Source organism: Pongo pygmaeus, chromosome 3, assembly GCF_028885625.2.
Source record: "Pongo pygmaeus isolate AG05252 chromosome 3, NHGRI_mPonPyg2-v2.0_pri, whole genome shotgun sequence".
In the NCBI taxonomy this organism is placed as follows: Eukaryota; Metazoa; Chordata; class Mammalia; order Primates; family Hominidae; genus Pongo; species Pongo pygmaeus.
Window position 1 is genome coordinate 39,024,876 of NC_072376.2, and position 24,768 is coordinate 39,049,643.

At 43.4% G+C, this 24,768-nt stretch overlaps 2 protein-coding genes across 6 annotated transcripts in view; one reads left to right on the forward strand and one right to left on the reverse strand.

Moving 5' to 3' along the window:
- Window positions 1-7,399, reverse strand: part of SMIM14 (small integral membrane protein 14) — an 88,138-nt gene extending 80,739 nt beyond the window's left edge. Inside the window, exon 1 of the mRNA XM_054485479.2 lies at window positions 7,159-7,399. The gene's annotated coding sequence lies outside the window, so the exon portion shown is untranslated. The remainder of the gene's footprint in view (window positions 1-7,158) is intronic.
- The window catches only part of LOC129035236 (zinc finger protein 195-like), a 47,337-nt gene continuing 29,338 nt past the window's right edge, over window positions 6,770-24,768 (forward strand). The window contains exons 1-5 of one of the 5 annotated variants that reach the window (XM_063664477.1): window positions 6,770-7,117; window positions 10,129-10,227; window positions 18,817-18,894; window positions 21,825-21,917; window positions 22,840-22,959. In XM_063664477.1, coding sequence (XP_063520547.1) covers window positions 6,937-7,117; window positions 10,129-10,227; window positions 18,817-18,894; window positions 21,825-21,917; window positions 22,840-22,959 — 571 coding nt within the window. In that variant the 5' untranslated portion in view covers window positions 6,770-6,936. Of the gene's footprint in view, window positions 7,118-7,272; window positions 7,715-10,124; window positions 10,228-18,816; window positions 18,895-21,824; window positions 21,963-22,839; window positions 22,960-24,768 lie in introns of those variants that run through there. The other 4 variants (XR_010126208.1, XM_063664478.1, XR_010126207.1 and 1 more) reach the window with 4 other exon arrangements.

The window sequence follows — 24,768 nt, forward strand, 5'->3', positions numbered from 1 at the left end:
CTTGGGAGGCTGAGGCAGGAGAATGGCATGAACCCGGGAAGCGGAGCTTGCAGTGAGCCGAGATCGCGCCACTGCACTCTAGCCTGGGCCACAGAGCGAGACTCTGTCTCAAAAAAAAAAAAAAAAAAGGTTAAAAGATGAAACATGATAGCAGCCAGAACACTGACCTCTAAGTCTGGTGCATATACCAGGAAGATGCTTACTGCATCCCTAATTCGATTTGAAACACCTTTATTAGCTATTAAATTTTAAAAGCTCTGCGCTTGTAATACTTGTCAATGAGTGCAGTCAAGCATAAACCAGCTTCATTCTGTCATTCTGTATTTTTACAAAGCTGAGACACATCTGTGCTTTGGCCTAAATTTAAAAAAAAAAAAAGGAAATGAAAATTGAATATGAAAATAAGCAATAAGAAGGTAACTTTCTCCAAAACAAAAGAACAGAGGTCGTAAATGTTATCAAATACATATATAAGCCCTACTATGCACCTAAAAATTGGTTTAGTTTAGAAAAATATACTTTTCTAAAGAGTTAATTTTTAAAAAATAAAATATGCATTTATAATTTAAAATGTAAATATCAAAAGTTAAAAAAAATGGAAAAATGAAGGTACTTTCCTCTCCTCAGAGATAGCTTCTATTAAAAATTTTCATGTCGGCTGGGCACGGTGACTCACGCCTGTAATCCCAGCACTTTCGGAGGCCGAGGCAGGCGGTCAAGAGATCGAGACCATCCTGGTCAACATGGTGAAACCCCATCGCTACTAAAAATACAAAAATTAGCTGGGCGTGGTGGCACGTGCCTGTAATCTCAGCTATTCAGGAGGCTGAGGCAGGAGAATCACTTGAACCCGGGAGGCGGAGGTTGCAGTGAGCAGAGATCGGGCCACTGCACTCCAGCCTAGTGACAGAGCAAGACTCCGTCTCACAAAAAGAAAAGAAAAACCTTCATGTCTGACCGGGTGCAATGGCTCACACCTGTAATCCCAGCACTTTGGGAGGCCGAGCCAGGTGGACTGCATGAGCTCAGGAGTTCAAGACCAGCCTGGGCAACATGGCAAAACCCCAACTTTACAAAAAATACAAAAATTAGCCAGGCGTGGTCCCAGCTACTAAGGAGGCTGAGGTGGGTTGGTAGCTTGAGCCTGGGAGGTGGAGGTTGCAATGAGCCGAGATCGCCCCACTGCACTTCAACCTGGATGATAGAGTGAGACTCCCGTCTCACACACACACACACACACACAAAAAAAAGAAAAAGAAAAACCTTTATGTCTCAGGAAGATTTTAGCATTCAAAATATACCAAAAATAAATAAATAAATAAAAATATTTTAAAACTTCATGTAACATTTTCTAAGCATATGCAAGTATATATATATGCTGCATATACTTGTTGAATTATGATTAAAATAATTTAAGAAGTCTCAGCTGGGTGCAGTGGCTCACGCCTGTAATCTCAGCACTTTGGGAGGCCCAGGCAGGTGGATCACCTAAGGTCAGGAGTTCGAGACCAGCCTAGCCAACATGGTGAAACTCTGTCTCTACTAAATATACAAAAATTAGCTGGGCATGGTGGTGCACGTCTGTAATCGCAGCTACTCAGGAGGCTGAGGCAGGAGAATTGCTTGAACCCAGGAGGCAGAGGTTGCAGTGAGCCGAGATCACCCCACTGCACTCCAGCCTGGGCAACAAAGTGAGACTCCGTCTCAAAAAAAAAAAATTAGGAAGTCTTTAATATAGCTTCTATTTGTAATTAGACTGGCTGCTGTAATTATTCAGTTTTTAGGTTACCTATTTAAGGCCATGGTTCACCATAATATTATTTATAATTGTGAAAAACTGGAAACTACATTCATGCACAATATTAAAGGAAAACTTCAAATAAATCTGTTTATTTAAAATATCTTTGGATGCAGTGGTTCATGCCTGTAATCCCAGCACTTTGGGAGGTCAAGGCAGAAGGATCACTGGAGCCCAGGAATTCCATACCAACCTGAGCCTGTCTCTACAGAAAACAAACAAAAAAAAATTAGTGTGGTAGTATGGGCCTGTGGTCCTAGCTACTCAGGAGGCAGAGGCAGGAGAATCGCATGAGCCCAGAAGGTTGAGGCTGCAGTGAGCCATGATCACGCCACTAAATTCAAATAGTAAAACACAAATCAAAGGAGAAAATGTAGGAAGAACTCTGATGATTTTAACAACGAATACAAAGTAATAGGTTTTCGGTCTGGGGAATGAGCAGGCAATACACAAGGAAGAAGAAAATGCTCCAAATTTACTTGAAGCCTGGTAAGCTCTCAGCACTCAATACAACAATGCAAGATCTAGGAGTCTTTGCAGAATGTTTTTTGTTTGTTTATTTTTTTGAAACAGAGTCTCGCTCTGTCACAAGGCTGGAGTGCAGTGGCGCAATGGCTCACTGCAACCTCCACCTTCCGAGTTCAAGTGATTCTCCTGCCTCAGCCTCCCAAGTAGCTGGGATTACAGGCGCGCATGACCACGCCCAGCTAATTTTTGTATTTTTAGTAGAGACGGGATTTCACCATGTTGGCCAGGATGGTCTCAATCTCTTGACCTCGTGATCCACCGGCCTCGGCCTCCCAAAGTGCTGGGATTACAGGCATGAGCCACCGTGCCCAGCTGCAGAATGTTTTTTAAGGTCATCTCCTGTCTGTGCAACTTCAGGCAAAAAGACCAACAAAAGAATGGACTTCATTAAGGACAGGATTGGAAAAGGGACAGAAAACACTATCCTGTCCTGAACAAAAACATGGCCTCTCTTAACGTACTGAACACAATTTTAAACTCTGTAGTTCAGAAGCAGTGGGGTACAGTGATTAAAAAGATTTGGGTTTCAAATTCAAGTTTCTGCCACTTACTGTGTCTCACTGTCTTCATTTGTATGATACCTACATATGAGTTGCTTTGCAGTTAAATGAAAACATGTAACAGTAATTTTTAGCATAATACTTGACATATAAAGTAGTGTTGCCAAAAAATGGTAGCTATCATTACTACTATAAAGAAGCAATCTTCCAAGGAAAAGCCACTAAAACATTGAGAGATTCTCAAAGTTTGATATGTAAAATCACCTGACAGATTTATTTAAAATACAGATTCTAAGGACCCATTTCTCACAGAAATTAATTCCACAGGTCTAAAGTAGAATATAAGTGTACTCTGACCCAAACACCAAAGAGAATAAGGCACTGCCCTATAAAAAGAGACTGAAAATTAGGGTTTTTCCATGGAAAAAAAAAATGGCCTACAATAGATAGTATGTTCAAGAGGAATACAGACATGTTCACTAAGTTCATTTATTCAACTAACATTCACTGAGTACCTACTATGCAGTGAAAAGGACAGACAAGGTCCCATATTCACAGAGCTTAATTTCCAGGGTAGGAGACAGAACATTTTTTTAAAATTCCATATATTGATAAATGCTGTGAAGAAAATAAAATACAAGGGAGAGATTGGTCAGTCTCCTTGAAGAGGCAACATCTGACCTAACACCTGAATAACACAATGGTATCAACCACAGCAAGATCTGGGAGAAGAGTACTGAAGCCCCAGGGTACAGCAAATGCAAAGGCCCTACAGCAAGAACCAGCTTGGCAAGTTCCAGGGACAAAAATGCAACTGGGATTGGAATACAGGAAGAAACTCACGTGGCCAGGCTCCAGGGTACTGAACTAAGTAGAAGGATATAAGGTAAGATAAGAGAGGAAGGCAGTGCTGAAACATGTAGTGCCTGACAAGCTTTGGTAGAGTTTGGATTTTATTCTGAATATGGATGGAAAACTTTCAACAAGGGGGTGTCAAGGTAATTTACATTTTAAAGGATCTCTTAGGCTGGGAAACGTACAATAAAAAGCCAAAGTGGAAGCAGGGAGACCAGGAGTTGCTGCTTAGATCAGGTAAGAGATGAAGATAGCCTGGCAAAGCTGATGGCAGTAGGGATGGGAAGAAGTGGACAAATTTAGAATACACATTGAACACTATAAGCCAAATCAAAGAAAAAGAAACTAGATTGTGTAATGAGTAGTAAACATCTAAGACTAATCATCCAAGACATGCAAAATGAAAATAGAGATTTAAAGATTTTAGGTAAGTTTATGAAGCTCAAACTCAAAATAGGTTATTAGCAGATTTAGGATAGTTCATGGCATGTACTTATCCTCTGAAGTTGAGATGAAGAGGACATTTCCTTCCATAGCAGGCTCTTTTGGTGCCAACTGGTAAAGCACTGGACTAAATGGGCACACACCGAGACTCAAGGCATATTAAGTGTGATGTGGGCCAGGTGAAATGGCTCATGCGTGTAATCCCAGCACTGTGGGTGGCCGAGGTGGGCAGATCACTTGAGGTCAGGAGTTTGACACCAGCCTGGCCAACATGGTGAAACCCCGTCCCTACTAAAAATACAAAACTTAGTCAGGCGTGATGGTGTGTGCCTGTAATCCCAGCTACTCAGGAGGCTAAGGTTGGAGAATCACTTGAACCCGGGAGGCAGAGGTTGCAGCGAGCTGAGATCCACCACTGCACTCCAGCCTGTACAATAGAGCAAGACTCCATCTCCCAAAAAAAAAAAAAAAAAAAAAAAAGTGTGATGTGTAAAGTTAAAATCTTCCAGGACCTTACTGCCTGGGGCCTGAACAGCTGATCAGCATTTGGAACACAGTATAACTATGGAATAGAACTAAATCTTTACCCGAATCAAACCACTGAGTAGCAAAAACTACTTAAACTTTCATATTATCCTCAGGCTGTGCTTTCTTTCCCAAGAGCCAAACAAGTGAGGTCTTACTTTGCCACACAATGCATATTAATTTCTTAAATCTTACATTATCATAGAGATTTGTGAGGAAACCTTTTAAAACCATGCTTTTAATAATTATGGTTTGCCAAACATAGAAGTCCCCCATTATCCACAAGGGATACATTCAAAGAAACTCCAGTGGGCTGGACCCGGTGTCTCAGCACGCCTATAATCCTAGCATTTTGGGAGGCTGAGGCCAGAAGATCACTTGAGCTCAGGAGTTTGAGACCAGCCTGGACAACACAGTGAGATCTCGTCTCTATTAAATTTTAAAATTAAAAAATTATAAAACAACCCCCCCCCAGTGGATGCCTAAAGCCCATATAGTACAGAACTCTATATATGGACTGTTTTTTTCCTATACACACCTACGATAAAATTCAATTTATAAATTAGGCACAGTAAGAGATTGACAATAGTTAATAATAAAATAGAATAGTTATAACAATATACTATAATAAAAGTTATGTGAATGTGGTCTCTGAAAATATGATTGTATTTTCCAACTGCCGCTGACCACAGAAACTGAAACTCGGGAAACCCCTGAAAGTGAAACCACGGATAAGGGGGCACTACTGTATAGTGAATACTCCCTAAAATTTAAGGTCCAAAGTCTATGTCTGAAAAATTTAAATTATTATTCAAAAAAGAAGTACTAGAATGTGAGAAAGCAGGTTATGTACTGAAAAGCATATGTGGTATGATACCATATTTGTATAAAATATATAAATGCAAAAAAGTAGTTTAGAAGGGTACAAACTAACATTTTGGTGATCTTTGGGTGGCATGATTATTTATTTTTTTCCTACCTGCTTTTATCAACATTTTCTCTATTACACAAAGCATTTCGTATAACCAAAAATATTAGTTATAGGCTAGCATAAAAGAAAAGGTAAAAAGCTGAAAAAGAACTTCAATAAATCTTTCCTTCTTCTAAATCAGAAGGATTCCAACTGCAGTAGTAAGAAAAAAGATCTCAACGGCAAACACTGGAGAAAAGATTCGTTAAGAGGTTCATGTTATACCACAAGGACATACCCTTCAAGGAAATAATCTAAACTCATAACTCTTCCTGGGTTTGATAAGGAGCAATTAACTATCACGTACTGTTGTTCTTTCCCGCTGTTAACCACTGAAACACCTCAATTAATGAGTTCTCCGGGGGTGAATTGGTGTTCTCAAAAACCATGTTGGAATAAAAGAAAAAAAAAAGTTAGGACAAAAAGGTTTGGTTTTCTGGTCGCAGTGCTGTCGAGGGCCGCAGAGAGCGGCAAGTTCGGAACAGGCTACACTAAAGGAATCTGCGCGGCCAGCCACCCTAAGTGGAAGGGAATGCAAAGCCTCCTGCAACCTCCACAGCGCTGGGCAGCAAGAATGCCTCCTAAGCGCCGCAACACTCCAACACCTGGAAGGTCTTACGCTTTCCAAGTTATAATATGTACAGCTGCTAACTGTTTCTGACAATAACACAAACTGGAAGGTCTCTTCTGCAAATGTAGCTATTACGTGTGTGAAGCTCATCCGACTCTCTCGATGCAAAAGTAACACATTCTATTAAGGCCACAGCCTCGGTTTTGCAAACTGGGGCAACTGAAAACATCCTACCGACTCTCTACAGCTAGCAAACCATCTCGGCTAAAATCCTGGCACATATAAACAGCCACTTTGGTGAAGTCTGCCTTTAAACAGCAACACGGGACTTCGGGTAGAGCCGGTAACCAGTTTATCACACACTATTAGTTCCAATAAAGGGTGCTGCTACCTCTTTACTGTCAGCCTTGGTTCCACTTACTGAACAAACAGAAAAAGGGGATCCTTTAAATTCGCGACACAATAGGAGCTAAAAAGCTCTCGCTTTCAGGGTGGCAGCTTTCTCGTCTCACTTATCACAACAAAGGACGCATCCTAGTGACTTCACCGTACCCAGAAAGGGATGAGGGAGACGGTAAACAAGATAGTGTGGATTTCAGGATTTGTGAGTTTCTCCTTCCAGCTACGACTCTCTTTTTACTCCATGATACGCCTCCACCCGTCGACAATCTGATCCTAAAAATAAAACCACCCGTGGCTACCTTGCCCTTGCCTGCCAAGCCCCGACTCTGACATCCTGCAGAGAATGCCCAATTGCAGGCTCTTCGCGGGGGGCGCGGGCTCGGCAGCAGCGGAGCTTCTCCCGGTGCAGAATCGCCAGCCCGGCCGGGGAACCGCCAAGCCCGAGAAACAGCCCTGTTCTGCCGCAGCCGCCGCAGTCCCCGAGAGCCTGAGGAGCCCCCAGGAAAAACTGGGGCGAGCGGAGGGTGAGCCAGCAAACGCTGGTGGGAGAGGGGGAGACACTCACCCGCCCAGACAACAACCGATGGGGCGGGGAGGATGGGGGCCGGGACCGAGGCTCGGCAGAAAGACCGCCTGGAGCTTCCAGAAGGCTGCGGCTGCTCCGGACGCTGCTGCCACTGCCGTTTCTGGCCGCCGGCTTCCTCCCCCTCCTCTGTTTTGATTCGAGTGACCACGTCACTCTTAGCCACAAGACCCGGATCTGCCGGCTCCCGCGGGCGGCGGCGCAACAGATTGCAGTGCCTGGAGACTCCAGCTGCCCCGCCTGCCGAGCATGCGCACGCCCAGCGCCTGCCCTGTGCGTCCCGGGAAGCCGGGCGGGAGCCTGCGGCCTCGGACGCCTACGACACGCTGTGCGTGGGGGCGCGGAGTGCGGGGGATGTAGTTCCGGTTGGGAGGGGCGTGGCTGAGGACTGTGAAGCAATCCGGGCGAGGCCGGGTGTCTGTTCAACTCTCCCGCGTATCCTGTGTTTCGTCGGCGGCGGACGGTGTTCTGTAATGTGTCTCCCTTTGCCCGAGCTAAAGGTTTTCCTCGACGGAGTCTTTAGAATACCGTGGTAGAGGTAGACGTGGTTACAAATTGATGTCTGTTGAGACAGTCTACCCCTGTAAAGTGTTTTTGGTTACTCACGCCCGGATGGAAATTGGAGATGGGGATTACAAAAATATATCAAATGTGGCAGTTATTGATTCCCTTTACCTTAACATTTTTGCACCGGAAACGACCAAAATTAAGTTCAACAGGAATATTAATAAAAGGAATAGTCGGGCTTGGTGGCTCATGCCTGTAATCCCAGCACTTCGGGAGGCCGAGGTGGGCGGATCACTTGAGGTCAGGAGTCCGAGACCAGCCTGGCCAACATGGTGAAACCCCATCTCCACTAAAAACACAAAAATTAGCCGGGTGGTGGTGCCCGCTTGTAGTCCCAGCTACTCGGGAGGCTGAGGTGGAAGAATCGCTTGAACCCGGGAGGCGGAGGTTGCAGTGAGCCGAGATCGCGCCACTGCACTCCAGCCTGGGTGATAGTGAGACTTTGTCTCAAACTAAATAATTAAAGATATGTGACCAAAGATGACTTGCTGGTCAGGAGATAATGGGGAAGTAGGAGGGAATGCTATGGCTAGGCAGCCAGCCAGCCCGTCTTAGTTGCTTTGGTTGTAGAGCTGGAATAAGAGTGCTGCTTTTGCCCAATCTTCCTTTTAGAGCAAGTTGGTGCTTCCTATTCTCCCATTCTAGTCTCCTATTCTCGGAGTCTCCCCTCTAAATTTTGGGGGCCCTGGGAAATTTCCCAATTTGGCAAAATGCAGAACTATATTGTTTTCTTAGGTCCTTCAGTTGGCAAGCTTTAATTAAAATGGGACAAATGGCAAAGTAAAAGTGAGTCCCAAACAAAGATTTTACAAAAGTGCCTCTCTGCCAGTCTTGACGGAGAGGTGAAAGCTGCAAGCTTTCTTACTCAGATATGATGACCTTTTCACTTACCCAGACTTCCACCTCAGCAATTTGGTTAATTACGCCTCAACAAGCTGAATCACCTTCCCCAAATTAGTATCATTTACAACAGCTTTTTAATTAAAGTGGATATTGAACACAGGTAAAGGTTTCTAGAAAATTAAAGGTTTCTGGTAAAACTTGAAGTGTTTCCCAGTTAACTAATTACAAAGTAGATACAAAGAATAAAGATTTTGGCCCTTAATCTGCAATCTTGAACTCTGCTTACTCAAATTCAGAGTTTGAGATGGAATCTGGTGCCCTAATGAGCTGACACTGTACCAAAGGGTCTTTAATTTGTGCGACTCCAAACAAAATCTGTTATGCTTGAGTGCACCCATGTGCACGTATGTGTTTGAGAACACAGCTGTGTTTAAGAGAACAGTATGGTACAAAACTAGAATTGTACTGGTTGTTGCAAAATTCTCAGTACTTGTTTTTTTTGTTGTTGTTGTTGTTTTGTTTTTGAGATGGAGTCTCGCTCTGTTGCCCAGACTGGAGTGCAGTGGTTCGATCTCGGCTCACTGCAAGCTCCGCCTTCCGGGTTCACGCCATTCTCCTACCTCAGCCTCCCGAGTAGCTGGGACTACAGGCGCCCGCCGCCACCACGCCTGGCTAATTTTTTGTATTTTTAGTAGAGACGGGGTTTCACCGTGTTAGCCAGAATGGTCTCGATCTCCTGACCTCGTGATCCGCCTGTCTCAGCCTCCCAAAGTGCTGGGATTACAGGCGTGAGCCCCCGCGCCTGGCCTTTTTTTTTTTTTTTTTTTTTTTTTTTTTTTTTTGAGATAGGGTCTTGCTCTGTTGCCCAGGCTGGAATGCAGTGGTGCAATCATAGCTCACTACAGTCTCAAACTCCTGGGCTCAAGTGATCCTCCCATCTTAGCCTCCCGAGTAGCTAAGACTACAGACACATGCCACCACAGGGAGCTACTTTTTTTTTTTAATTTGTTATAGAGATAGGATCTTGCTATATTGTTGAGACTGGTCTTGAACTCCTGGTCTGAAGTGATCCTCCTGTTTCAGCCTCCCAAAGTGTTGGGATTACAGGCATGGGTCACTGTGCACACCCAGTACTTGCTTTATAAAGTAAATTACAGGAAAACCAAGATGTTAGGATTAGCCTGGCGAGGTGCTGTATGCCTGTAGTCCCAGCTACTCAGGAGGCAGAGACAGGAGAATTGCTTGAACCCAAGAGTTAGAGGCTTTGAATAGCCACTGCACTCCAACCTGGGCAACATAGCAATACCTTGTCTCAGAAACAAACAAACAAACAAAAAAGGTGTTGGGATCCTTGGTAGCCAGCCTCTAAGAGGACCCCCAATGATTGTCACCTCTGGTGGTCTGCATCAGCCCTTTGAATCAGGACTACTATGTTTTACCAATAGAATACAACTGAATGTGTGTGACTTCTGAGGCTAGGTCACAAAGATACTGATTGCAGCTTTCCCTCTCATTCTCTTTGATTGCTTGCCCTGGAGGAAGGCAGTCTCCACACCACTGTGCTCGAACAGCTCTATGAAGAGGCCTATGTGGAGAGGAGAAAAAGCCTCCACCAACAGCCAGCACCAACTTGCCAGCCATGTGAGTGAACTAACTTGATTGATCCTGCAGCCCTAATCAAGCATTCAGATGACTGCATCCCTGCCCAACATTTGATTGCAAGTTCATGAGAGCTAGAAGAGACTAGCTCTTACCCACAGACACTGATATGGGATATTATATGCCTTTTTGTTCTGATCTTTAAGAGCAGTTTTTTCTTCCTTTTTTTTTTGTTTTGTTTTTGTTTTTGTTTTTGAGTCGGAGTTTTGCTCTTGTTGCCCAGGCTGGAGTGCAATGGTGTGATCTCGGCTCACCACAACCTCCGCCTCCCAGGTTCAAGCAATTCTCCTGCCTCGGCCTCCCCAGTAGCTGGGATTACAGGCATGTACCACCACGCCCAGCTAATTTTGTATTTTTTAGTAGGAACGGGGTTTCTCCATGTTGAGGCTGGTCTCGAACTCCTGACCTCAGGTGATCCACCCGCCTCGGCCTCCCAAAGTGCTGGGATTGCAGGCGTGAGCCACTGTGCCCAGCTGTTTTTTTTTTTGTGTGTGTGTGTCTTGCTCTGTTGCCCAGGCTAGAGTGCAGTGGTGCAATCTCGGCTCACTGCAACCTCCGCCTCCTGGATTCAAGCGATTTCCTGCCTCAGCCTCCCTAGTAGCTGGGATTACAGGTGCACGCCACCACACCTGGCTAATTTTTGTATTTTTAGTAGAGATGGGGTTTCACCATGTTGGTCAGGCTGGTCTCGAACTCTTGATCTCAGATGATCCGCCTGCCTTGGCCTCCCAAAGTGCTGGGATTACAGGCGTAAGCCACTGTGCCTGGCCCCTAAGTGCAGTTTTTCTAAACTAAACAATGGAAGAACTAACAAGTGGGTAATTCTATATGTAAAGAACAACATAGAATTCCTACCATACAACCGAGAGCATAGTAAACATTGAATAAATATTTGTTGAATGGACACAGAATTAAAAAAGAAACACCAATTGGAGAATTTGGAGCAAATACTGATAGTTAAAGGAGAAATACCATAATATATGAAGGACTCATACAAATCAATAGGGAAAATTAATGCCTGCCACACATGCATAGGTATAAAGTATGAACTGATGGTTCACACACACAAAGGAAATACAAATGTTTGACATTTGAAAATCTTCCATCTCACTAGTAATCAAAAAATGCAAATTAAAATTATTTTCTTTTTTGGCTACTACATTAAGGAAATATATTTATTTATTTACTTATTTTAGAGATGGGGTCTTGCTCTGTCACCCAGGCTGGAATGCAGTGGCTATTCACAGATGTGACCATAGTGTATTGCAGCCTTGAACTCCTGGTCTTAAGCAATCCTCCTACCTCAGCCTCCTGAGTAGCTGGGAATACTGGCATGCGCCACCCAGCCTTTTTTTTCTTTTAATAGACAGGAGTCTCACTGTGTTGGCCAGGCTCGTCTCCAACTCCTAGCCTCAAGGGAAGTGCAAACTACTGGACCAGGCCTGGGCAACATGGTGAAACCTTGTCTCTACCAAAAAAAAAAAAAAAAAAAAATTAACCAGACATGGTGGTGGTGCCTATAGTCCCAGCTACTCAGGAGGCTGAGGTGGGAGGGGATGGCTTGAGTCCAGGAGGTAGAGGTTGCAGTGAGTCAAGATTGCGCCACTGTATTTCAGCCTGGGCAATAGAGCCAGACTTTATCTCAAAAAATTTTTCTCTTTTTCATATTTGAAAATAGAGATAGGGTCTCACTATGTTGCCTAGACTGGTCTCGAACTCCTGGGCTCAAGTGATCCTCCCGCCTTGGCCTCTCAAAGTGCTGGGATTATAGGCATGAACCACCACACCCAGCCTATTTTATTCTTTTTGATGATATTATAAATGGAATTGCTTGTTTTTTGTTTTTGAGACAGAGTCTCGCTCTGTCATCCAGGCTGGAGTGCTATGACACAATCTCAGCTCACTGCAACCTCTACCTCCCAGGTTCAATCAATTCTCATGCCTCATCCTCCTGAGTACCTGGGACTACAGGTGCGCGCCACCACCCCAGCTAATTTTTGTATTTTTAGTGGAGACAGGGTTTCACTATGGGCTTGAACACCAGGGTCTTGAACTCCTGGCCTCAAGTAGTCCGCCCACGTCCACCTCCCAAAGTGCTGGGATTACAGGCATTGAGCCACATCACCTGGTCACTTTCTTAATTTCCTTTTCAGAGTGTTCATTGTTAGTATGTAGAAATGCAGGTGGTTTTTGAGTATTGCTTTTGTAGCCTGCAACTTGGCTGAATTTATTAGTTCTAAATTTTTTTTGGTGGATTAGTAGTAGGATCACACCAATGACTAGCCACTGCACTCCAACCTGGGCAACATAGCAACACCCTGTCTCCTTAAAAAAAAAAAATCATTAAATAATTTGAAATTACAAATACCCTACAGCATATGGAGAAATGTTATGGACATATTGTTAAGGGGAAAAATGATACAACTTGCACACTATGATTACATCTGGGTAAAAAATATTTTGCAGGCCAGGTGCGGTGGCTCACGCCCGTAATCCCAGCACTTTGGGTGGCCAAGGTAGGTGGATCACCTGAGGTCGGGAGTTCGAGACCAGCCTTACCAACATGGAGAAACCCCATCTCTACTAAAAATACAAAATTAGCCAAGTGTGGTGGCACATGCCTGTAATCCCAGCTACTCGGTAGGCTGAGGCAGGAGAATTACTTGAACCCGTGAGGCAGAATGGTAAGCTGAGATTGCACCACTGCACTCCAGTCTGGGTAACACAGCGAGCCTCTGTCTCACAAAAAAAAAAAAAAAATATATATATATATATATATATACACACATATTTTGCAGATGGATAAATGCTAAAGAAGGCAAGTGAAAATAGGTAATGAGATACATCTTCATTTTATCATGTTTTGGATTTTTTTTGTTTTGTTTTGGTTTTTTTTTTTTATTTTTTTATTTTATGAGACAGGGTCTCTATCACCAGGCTGGAGTGCAGTGGCTCAATCTCAGCTCACTGCAACCTCCACCTGCCAGGTTCAAGCGATTCTGCTGCCTCAGCCTCCCAAGTAGCTGGGATACAGGCGTGCACCACCACACCCAGCTAATTTTTTGTATTTTGAGTAGAGGCAGGGTTTCACCATGTTGTCCGGGATGGTCTGATCTCCTGGCCTCATGATCCGCCCTCCTCGGCCTCCCAAAGTGCTGAGATTACAGGCATGAGCCACTGCGCCTGGCCAGTTTGTTTTTTTTTAAACTTTAAGGTTTGGGAGTACATGTGAAGGTTTGTTACATAGGTAAACACATGTTACAGAGGTTTATTGTACATGTTATTTAATCACCCAGGTTTTTTTATTTGTTTGTTTTGGTTTTGGTTTTTTTTTTTGACATGGATTCTCACTCTGTCACACAGGCTGGAGTGCAGTGGTGCGATCTTGGCTTACTGCAACCTACGCCTCCTAGGTTCAAGCGATTCTCCTGCCTCAGCCACCCGAGTAGCTGGGATTACAGGTGTGCACCACCATGCCCGGCTAATTTTTTTTGTATTTTTAGTAGAGACGGGGTTTCACCAGGCTGGTCTCGAACTCCTGACCTCAGGTGATCCGCCTGCCTCAGCCTCCCAAAATGCTGGGATTACAGGCGTGAGCCACCATGCCTGGCTCATCACCCAGGTATTAAGTCTGGTACCCAATAGTTATCTTTTCTGATCCTCTCCCTCCTCCCACCCTCCCCTTGGAATTTTAAAAATATTTCAGTTGCTGAACTATAGTTGGAACTTAGCATATTAAGAATTATTGTGTTTTTAATAGTAATATTCTAAGGTATTGGTTATCATTCTTAAAATTAATCCAGTCTGTTCCAAAGGGTATATGAGACTGATGTTTTATCTCAGATCTAAAGGATTTTTGTTGTTGTTGTTTAGAGATGGGATCTTGTTATGTTGTTCGGGCTGGACTCAAACTCCTGACCTCAGGTTATCCACTCACCTTGGCCTCCCAAAGTGCTGGGACTACAGGCATGAGCCACTGCACCCGGCAACAAGATTTTATACATTCATTTTTTTGCTGTATAATAATAGACAATATTGTTTATCAACTTTTTAGAAAGTAATAAAATTAAGCTAAACCAGTAATAGAATAATTTTCAAGCTTTTTTATAATAGAAATTGAAGGGCCAGGTGCGGTGGCTCACGCCTGTAATCCCAGCACTTTGGGAGGCTGAGGCGGGTGGATCACAAGGTCAAGAGAGGGAGACCATCCTGGCCAACATGGTGAAACTCGTCTCTACTGAAAATACAAAAATTAGCTAGGTGTGGTAACGGGCATCTATAGTCCCAGCTACTCAGGAGGCTGAAGCAAGAGAATCGCTTGAACCCAGGAGGCGGAGGTTGCAGTGAGCAGAGATCGCACCACTGCACTCCAGCCTGGCGACAGAGTGAGATTCCATCTCAAAAAAAAAAAGAAAGAAAGATAACATAATCTTTAAATTTTTGCCTTTTATAGCCAGATTCCTAATTTCCTTATTTTATTTTATTTTTTATTTTTATATAAGAGAGACGGGGCCTCACTATGTTGCCCAGACTGGTCTCGAATTCGTAGGCTCAAGCAATCCTCCCTCCTCAGCCCCACAAAGTGCTGGGATTACAGGCATAAACCACCTTGCCCAGCTCCAGATCCCTAATTTCTACCTCTTTTATTTAAACTAAATCTTATTGCTCAGACTTCTCTCCATTACATATTAAGGGACCTGAACCTAAACAGTGGTTTGTAGACCACTGAACAAGCTTGGAAACAGTCATCAACTCCGTGGTGATAAGCACCCCAATCACCCTGATTATGGTCTCTGAAGATGATTTCCCACTGAACTCCTTGCAAGCTTAGGGAAGGAAATGTTCAAGATGGGCCCAAAACATTTTATTATACTATGAAGCTATCAAAGCTATCAAGATCATGTTAAAAGGACATAAGGTCCAACTTGAAGCGACTCACATTGACCAATGATTTGTCAGTTTGAGAATCAAAAAGCAGAATAACTTTTGGCCAGGCTTGGTGGCTCACACCTGTAATCTCAACACTTTGGGAGGCTGAGGCAGAAGAATTGCTTCAGTCCAGAAGTTCAAGACTAGCCTGGGCAACGTAGTGAGACTCCATCTCTACCAAAGAATACAAAAATTAGCCAGGTGTGGTGGTGTGCTCCTGTAGTCCCAGCACTTTCGGGGGCTGAGGTGGGAGTATTGCTTGAACCCAGGAGTTGAAGGCTGCAGTGAGCTATTCTTTATTTTTTTATTTTTTGAGACGGGGTTTCGCTCTTTGTTGCCCAAGGCTGGAGTGCAATGGCGCAATCTCAGCTCACCGCAACCTCCGCCTCCTGGATTCAAGTGATTCTTCTGCCTCAGCCTCCCTAGTAGCTGAGATTACAGGCATGCACCACCATGCCCAGCTAATTTTGTATTTTTAGTGGAGACGGGGTTTCTCCATGTTGGTGAGGCTGGTCTCGAACTCCTGACCTCAGGTCATCTGCCCGCCTCGGCCTCCCAAAGTGCTGGGATTACAGGCACAAGCCACTGCGCCCGGCCTGCAGTGAGCTATTATTACACCACTGCACTACAGCTTGGGCGACAGAGTGAGGCCCTGTTTAAAAAAAAAAAAAAAAAAAGACATGAGATTTTTCAGCATTGGTTTAAAAAAAGAAAAGCAGACAAAATAATTTTTTTGGATTGCAACATATCTTATATATTAAACTCTGTGTGTTCCTAATATTAAAACATTTCAGAAACTTTTTTGGTTGCCTTTGTGAGGGACCAGGGAACAAACCCATTCTGAAATTTAAATACATGTAAACAATCAAGTATTTGTCCTGACTTTCCTGTATTAACTACACCCCAGAATAAATAGTTGGTAAAGGAAAGTAATTCCAGCTTAAAAATAAAGAAGAAATGACAGTTTGAATGTCACCATTTTGCAACCCCTAATGAAATAATGGATCCAGACAATGGTTATCAATGACTGCAAACCACTTACGTAAAAAGCTGATGGGGGGCTGGGCGTGGTGGCTCACACCTGTAATCCCAGCACTTTGGGATGCTGAGGTGGGTGGATCACTTAAGGTCAGGAGTTCGAGACCAGCCTGAGCAACATGGTGAAACCCCATCTCCACTAAAAATACAAAAATTAGCCGGGTGTGGTGGCACATGCCTGTAGTCCCAGTTACTCGGGAGACAGAAGCAGGAGAATCGCTTGAATCCAGGAGGTGGAGGTTTCAGTGAGTCAAGATTGCACCACTGCACTCCAGACTAGATGATGGAGTGAGACTCTGGAGGGGTTTTTTGGGTTTGTTTTTTTGTTTTTCTGAGACTTCATCTCAAAAAAAAAAAGACATATCTTACACCAGGCATGGTGTCATGCACCTGTAGTCCAAGCTACTTGGGAGGGTGATGTGGGAGGATGGCTTGAGCACAGGAGTTTGAGACCAACCTGGACTACATAGCAAGATCCCCATCTCTAAAAAATAAATAAAAATTTAAAAACAACATCTTACTTTTCTTGTGTATTTTGTGTGCATTATTGTTTTCCTCATTTTTAGTTTGTTTTATTTGGGACAGTCTTGCTCTCTCACCCGGGCTGGAGTGCAGTGGCGCAATCATAGCTCACTATAACCTTGAACTCCTGGGCTCAAATGATCCTCCTGCCTCAGCTTTCCAAGTAGCTAGGACTACAGGTATGTGCCACTATGCCCAGCTAACTAAAAAAAAATTTTGTAGGGATGAGGTCTCACTGTGTTGCTCAGACTACTCTTGAACTCGATCTCAAGTGATTCTCCTACCTCAGCTTCCCAAAGTGCTGGGATTACTAGCATAAGCCACTACATCCAGCCCTATTTCTAGTAGTTTTAATTACATATATTATCATTTTTAAACACTCAGTAACCTTAGTGAAACTGCCTTTGCAAAGATTATGACAGAGAAGTCTAACATGGTTGACTCCATCTTGTTGTATCCTTGCTGGCTATCTTTGCTCATTCCTGGGCAAAAGCCAAGCTAACCATGGTAGGGATTTAGTTTATAGTTTAACATGGATGTCCAGATCTCTATCACTCAGGATTACATAAAGCTGTACCCTTGGGCAACATGGCCCTAACTGGGCCACGGGAACCCCTTGTCAGGTTGCTGGTTTGGCTGGCTGCTTGGCAGGAACTATGGAGGGGGAGCACCAGGAGTGTGGAGCCCGCCTGGTGGCATGACTGTTGCAGCAGTTTCAGCGGGCCTCCGGGCTCCTCAGGTGCCAACTGGTTCTTTGGCTCTGGGTGAACAGGGTGCCTGCTTCTTTTGTGGGCACCCTGGGCATATCAAGAGGCGCTGCTATGGATGTCAGCCATGGCTGCAATTGAATCTTGGCGAGGCTTGTCCACCTGGACCTTTAGAGTGGCTGTGGAGCTGCCCTGGGGAAATTCTGTGGACGTTTCCTGTACTCGGAGCTGGTCCTTTGGGAGAGCTGGAGGTTGCTGTTGCTGATGAGACTGTGCAGTTTTAGAGGTGGCTGACAACCACTGTTTGTGGCAGATGGTCATTGCCACAGGGGGCTGCTCCTTTCTTTGTGCATTTGTTTAAGAAGAGCGCTCTTTATGGCAGGTGTGCTGTGAAGGCACTGTGCAGCCTAGTGTCATGGCATTTACCTCTTTTGGGGGACTTGGGATTCAGTATAGAGATAAAGTCCTTGATTTTTAAAGGCCTGGATGTTCTGCCTTCCAACTTTGACTATTTTTCACATATTTGGATAGTTGGGCCCTAAAAGCTGCAAGTACTTATTTGGCCCTGTTCCTTAATGGGCTCTGTCTGGAGCTCAGTGGTCCAGTTGGAGAAACAGGCTAAATTAAAAGCTATTTATCTAAATGAAGTTGGTTTCCTTGTAGAGTCCTGTGGTGAATTTCTGTGATTTGTGTTGCCTTGGTGTCCTTTCTTAGTCTTCCACTAGCACACCCAGACTCCTTCTTGAAGACACTTGGATTCTTTCTCTCTCTCTGCTTTGAGATGTGGATTGTGGCTGGGCATGATGGCTCATGCCTATAAATCCAGCATTTTGGGAGGCTGAGGTGGAAGGATCGCTTGAGGCCAGGAATTCAAGACCAGACTAGGCAACAGAGTGAGACCTTGTCTTTACAAAATAATAATAATAATAATAAAAAGAAGAGATGTGGATTGCTATTCTGATTTCTCTGGGGCTCATTGAGGACTTGGGCTATGTGGGACAAGTGAACTTTGACTTGTTATATTTGTAGGGGCATAGTTTGAATCCAACTGTCCTTTTGGACTAGTGAGTTTTGCCAGTCTCATGGCTACAGTTTTGAAATCAAGGCTGTAGAGTCTTTGTTTGCATCTGTCTGTATCCTTTTTTTTTCCTCCTCATGCAGGACACAACTATCTGATCTTTATGTGTATATGTGTGTATGTCTGTTTGTATATTGTCTATGGTACCAAATGGGCTTATAAATAAAGAAGTGCTCATAAATTAAGCAAATATGCCCAAATGCTTTTCAAGTGTGATTTTAACAATCTTTGGTAAATAAACATAGTTTTGTTTTCTTTTTATTTTAAAAACATTTTTATTTATTTACTTTTTTATAGATGTGAACTCTCGCTATGTTGCCTCAGCTGGTCTCAAACTCCTGGGCTCAAGAGATCCTCCCACTTCGGCCTCCCAAAGTCAGTAAATATAGTTTTTAAACTGTTGGTAAAATAAAATAAAAACATATTCAAATTTTAATTCAGATATTTTTTGCCTGGCTCTATTGGTTAGGTAGGTTTATGCTGTCACTGCTAGATGTTTTAATGCCATAAAACTGTTGCTTCTATGATATTTTTGATACTTGCTTATGAAGACATGAAAGTGGTTTTTGTTAAAGGGAAGATAATTTTGTATGATTTAGAGGTGGGTTTTTTGTTTGTTTGTTTTTTGTTTTTTTTTTGGGGGGTTTTGTTTGTGATGGAGTCTCACTCTGTCACCCAGGCTGGAGTGCAGTGGTGTGATCTTGGCTCACTGCAACCTCTGCCTCCCACATTCAAGCAATTCTCCTGCCTCAGCCTCCCAAGTAACTGGGGTTACAGGCGCATGCCACCATGCCCAGTTAATTTTTGTATTTTTAGTAGAGACAGGGTTTCACCATGTTGGTCAGGCTGGTCTCTAACTCCTGACCTCAAGTGATCCACCAGCCTCAGCCTCCCAAAGAGCTAGGATTACAGGTGTGAGCCACTGTGCCCAGCCAGTTTAGAGGTTTTTAAAAGTTGTTTTAAAATTGAAAGAAAATATGATAAGACTAAATAGATCTAAAAGTTGGGGAAAGACAAAAATAGTCAAAAATTTGTAAGAGGGTATAAATAAACCAACTGCTAAAAAATTTTTGAGGAAGTTGAGGAAATATGAACACTGACCAGATATTCACTGGTATTAAAGAAAGATTGTTTTTTAAAAAAGATGAAAGCTTTGTGACTTTTTAACTTCTTCTTTTTTTTTTTTTTTAAGATGGCGTCTTGCTCTGTCGCCCAGGCTGGAGTGCAGTGGTGTGATCTCAGCTCACTGCAACCTCTGCCTCCTGGGTTCAAGCAATTCTTCTGCCTCAGCCTCCCATGTAGCTGTGATTACAGACGTGTGCCACAATACCCGGCTAAGTTTTGTATTTTTATTATTATTTTATTTATGTGTTTATTTATTTATTTATTTATTTTGAGACGGAGTCTTGCTCTGTCGCCCAGGGTGGAGTGCAGTGGTACGATCTCTGCTTGCTGCAGCCTCTGCCTCCCAGGCGATTCTCCTGCCTCAGCCTCCCGAGTAGCTGGGATTACAGGTGCCCGCCACCATACCTGGCTAATTTTTGTATTTTTAGTAAAGACGGGGTTTTGCCATGTTGGCCAGGCTGGTCTCGAACTCCTGACCTCAAGTGATCTGCCTGCCTTGGCCTCCCAAGGCAGGGAGCCTGCTGGGATTACAGGCATGAGCCACCACGCCCAGTCAAAATGTTTTAAATGTTTCTATACCATCATCTGTGTCAAAGATCAAATGGTCTCTCTGTAGCAGGAACAACAAAAACTCAAACGGTCCACACAGTGGTTCATACCTATAAGTCACCAAACCTAAACTAAGTTGTTATCTGACCTTCTGGAAATGAGAAGAGATAGATAACTGCCAGTTTCCCAAACAGGCCAGTTTAAATCTTCCTGTAAGCATGATAAGGAAGTTCTCTCTGATTTAATCCTTACACACGAAAAAGTAGCCGTAAATAACCTGATGTTAACTCATCAGTTATTTATTTTTATTTTATTTTATTTTATTTTTTGAGACAGTGTCTCGCTCTGTCACCCAGGCTGGAGTGCAGTGGCGTGATCTCGGCTCACTGCAATCTCCGCCTCCCGGGTTCACGCCATTCTCCTGCCTCAGCCTCCTGAGTAGCTGGGACTACAGGTGCCTGCCACCACACCCGGCTAATTTTTGTATTTTTAGTAGAGACGAGCTTTCACCATGTTAGCCAGGATGGTCTCGATCTCCTGACCTTGTGATCCAACCCCCTCAGCCTCCCAAAGTGCCGGGATTACAGGCGAGAGCCACTGCGCCCGGCCACTCATCAGTTATTTTTCTATCATTTTGTCTTCCTGTCCCCACTTTACAAGAAAAGTGACTTTGAAAGGACTAATAACATTATTTGTTTTTTGCTTCTGCTTTCTTCAGCCCTTCTCTGTCTGTAAAGCCAACTTCTTTTGCACAGCTCACTGAAACACTTATTTTTATTTGTATTTTTATTTTTTGAGACAATGTCTCACTCTGTCACCCAGGCTGGAGAGTGGAGAGTATTAGTGCAGTCTTGGCCCGCTGCAGCTTCACCCTCCTCGACTCAGGCAATCTTCCTGCCTCAACTTCCCCGGCAGCCAGGACTACAGGCTTGCACCACCATACCCAGCTAATTTTTAAAATTTTTTTTTGTAGAGACAAGGTCTTGCTATGTGGGCCAGACTGGTCTCAAACTCCTGGCCTCAAGGGATCCTTCTGCCTTGGCCTGCCAAAGTGCTGGGATAGAATAAGTGTGCCGGGGCCACCATGCCCAGGCCACCACACCTGGCCCACTTATTCTATTTTATGGAATGAAGTGTTACCCAGTTCTGGCTTTTTTTGAGACAGGGTCTTGCACCGTTGCTCAGGCTGGAATGCAGTGGCACAATCTTGGAACACTCCAACCTCCACCTCCAAGGCTCAAGCCATCTTCCCACCTCAGCCTCCCAAGTAGCTGGGGCCACAGGCGTGTGCCACCACGTCCAGCTAATTTTTGTATTTTTTGTAGAGATGGGGTTTTGCCATGTTGCCCAGACTGGTTTGATCTCAAACTCCTGGTCCCAAGCCATCTACCCACCTTGGTCTCCCAAAGTGCTGAGATTACAGATGTGAACCAACGTGTTCAGCCTTTTTTTTTTTTTTTTTTTGAGACAAATTCTGGCTCTGTCACCCAGACTGGAGTGCAGTGGTGCCATCTTGGCTCACTGCAACCTCCACCTCCGAGGCTCAAGCAATTCTCTCACCCCAGCCTCCTGAGTAGCTAGGACCACAGGTGCTCACCACCACGCCTGGTTAACTTTTGTGTTTTTTGTAGAGATGGGGTTTTGCCATGCTTCCTATGCTGGTCTAGAACTCATGGACTCAACAGATTGTCCCACCTCAGCCTCTCAAAGTGCTGGGATTATAGGTATGAGCCACCGCACTCAGCCTGCCCAATTCTAGAACCACAATAAAGTCAGTTGAGATCTTTGCATTTGTTGTAATTTTGTCCTTTGACCGGGATGATACAGGAACTTGAATACAAGACTTTCCTAGTTTACTACAAGTTTATTTTTCAATGCTAACTCAGTAGTCACTGGACTGGGTCTGTAATTAAGGGTCCCAGAGGTTTGATAGTATTCTAAAACAATGTACCATGTCTATTCATTTGAACCTAACTGCAAAAATCCTAAAGGGCTTGATGAGACAGATTATTCCTTCCCCAGTCTTGCAGAGTTGGAGCTAACTGTGCAAATGTTTTGTTGCCTAGTGGAGACGATAGCTGCATTTTCTCCACTTATCCAATTTGCCCTCTATGATTAAAAATGGACTAGAAGGGAAGTCAGTGTATATCTCATCTTACTACCAGACATATGGACTAGTCCAGTGGCTGAACCAGAGGGACCTACTTAGGGGAAAATGTTCAGATTAAAATTAATGATTAAGGAAAGAAAGGTGAAATTGTTGCTGAAGGGAAAGTCAGTAAATGTGTTGTACAAAAGGAAAAACCTAACAATTTTGGTGAGGCATAAAGAGAGGCTTAGAACAAGAGAATAGTCTTAGCTTGGACTCAGATGTTTGTTGGGGAGAAGAACTCTAGCAAAACAACTTCTTTTGAAGAGCCAAGAAGTAAGCTGAATGAAAACAGCAAAAATTATCAGGAGTAGTCTATATTTTCAAGATGAATGAAAAAGGGGGAGCTCCAACTATGACTATAGAAAATACTAATGTGGGTATGTCTTTTGGTTTTTGTTTCACAGGACATTATTGCTAGAGGAGAATTTGCCTAATGAATACATAGACTTGGTTAATGATAGGTTATGATTCCTTTTTTTTTTTTTTTTTTTGAGATGGAGTCTTGTTGTCGCCCAGGCTGCTGGAGTGCAATGGTTCAATCTTGGCTCACTGCAACCTCTGTCTCCTGGATTCAAGCGATTCTGCCTCAGCCTCCCAAGTAGCTGGAATTACAGGTGCCCACCACCAAGCCTGACTAATTTTTGTATTTTTAGTAGAGATGGGGTTTTTCAATTTTGGCCAGGCTGGTCTAGAATTCCTGACCTCAGGTGATCCACCCGCCTCGGGCTCCCAAAGTGCTGGGATTACAGGTGTGAGGCACCGTGCCCAGCCGGATATTAATATTAACTAAATATATTCTTTTTTTTTTTTTTTTTCCGAGATGGAGTTTCACTCTTGTTACCCAGGCTGGAGTGCAATGGCACAATCTTGGCTCACCGCAACCTCTGCCTCCCAGGTTCAAGCGATTCTCCTGCCTCAGCCTCCCGAGTAGCTGGGATTACAGGCATGTGCCACCACACCCGGCTAATTTTTTTGTATTTTTAGTAGAGACAGGGTTTCACCATATTAGCCAGGATGGTCTCAATCTCCTGACCTTGTGACCCGCCCACCTGAGCCTCCCAAAGTGCTGGGAGCCACTGCGCCCAGCAATATTAACTAAAAATATTCTAAGATAATACAGGCATGCAGTTAGATTATCATCAGTGCCCTGTTTAAAAGATTTAAAAAGTCTGGGCTCGTGCCTATAGTCCCAGCACTTTGAGAGGCTGAGGCAGGAGGATCACTTGAGCCCAGGAGTTTGAGATCAGCCTGGGCAACATTGTGTCTATTATTATTTTTTTTTAAAAAAAGGAAAACAAAAAAAGATAAATAAAGTATATTAAGTATAGAATATTACCTAATTTAGGGGGAAATGGAGAAAAACTAATAAGCAGAATATTTTGACTTCAGAACCCCACTACTTAAGAGGGAAGTCAAAACTGGCTGTTCCAATTCCAATTCCAACCATCCTCAACACATAGCAGTTTACTTGACATTAAAATACTTGGCTGCACTTTCAATTGCTATGATATCAGGGTGTGGTTGGCCAAGAGTGTGGTCAGATTCCAAAAAATGATGTTATGATAGTCAAACATACAATATAGTTTAAACATAATCTAGAGTCTCCTCTAACTCCAAGCTAAGGGCATCATGGTTCATATCTAAACTGAGAGTGTGAGAAAATGTAAAGAAAGGTGTTCATGGATAAATTGGTATGTTTTGTGAAATATTTTGCAGCATCCAACACGAATTGAAATGGGAAGAAGTTGAAACAGAAACCTACCAAGAAATCATTTTTAGTTCTTGAATATTAATTAACTAGGGCCAGAGCAAAAGTTTTGAGAGAGCATAAGATCAGTTGAATCCAGCAGATAAGAATGAAAGAGATGATATTTGGCAATATTTTGAAAACATAGTATATAAGCAGTCTTACCTTAAAATTATAGAAAACAGTATATTAATATTTGTATTTGGACTGGACAAAATCTATGACAAAAATTTCTAGGCAGAATGATCTATAATGGGTGGAGGCCTGCTTTTCCTACTGGAAGGCTGACTACTTACAAACATAATTTAAGACCAGATACCATTTTCGATGATTAAATCATAGAACTACTGAGTAATATAAGGCCAAGGACAGAAACTGTGGTTATTTAGTGATTGAATAAACATGACACAGAAACAGAACACACAGTACTTGGCTTTGATAAATAGTTCTCCACCCAAATACTGAAAATCATAAGCAATGACTGCCATTAAATTATGGATGACTCTGCCTGCCAATTATTTGCAAGCAGAGTAGATAGGCCATCAGGGACAGGGTAAAGTGAAACTTAATAGTCATTAGCCAGCAATAGTGGAGCAATTTTTTTTTTTTTTGAGATGGAGTCTTGCTCTGTCATCCAGAATGGAGTGCAGTGGCGCAATCTTAGCTCACTGCAACC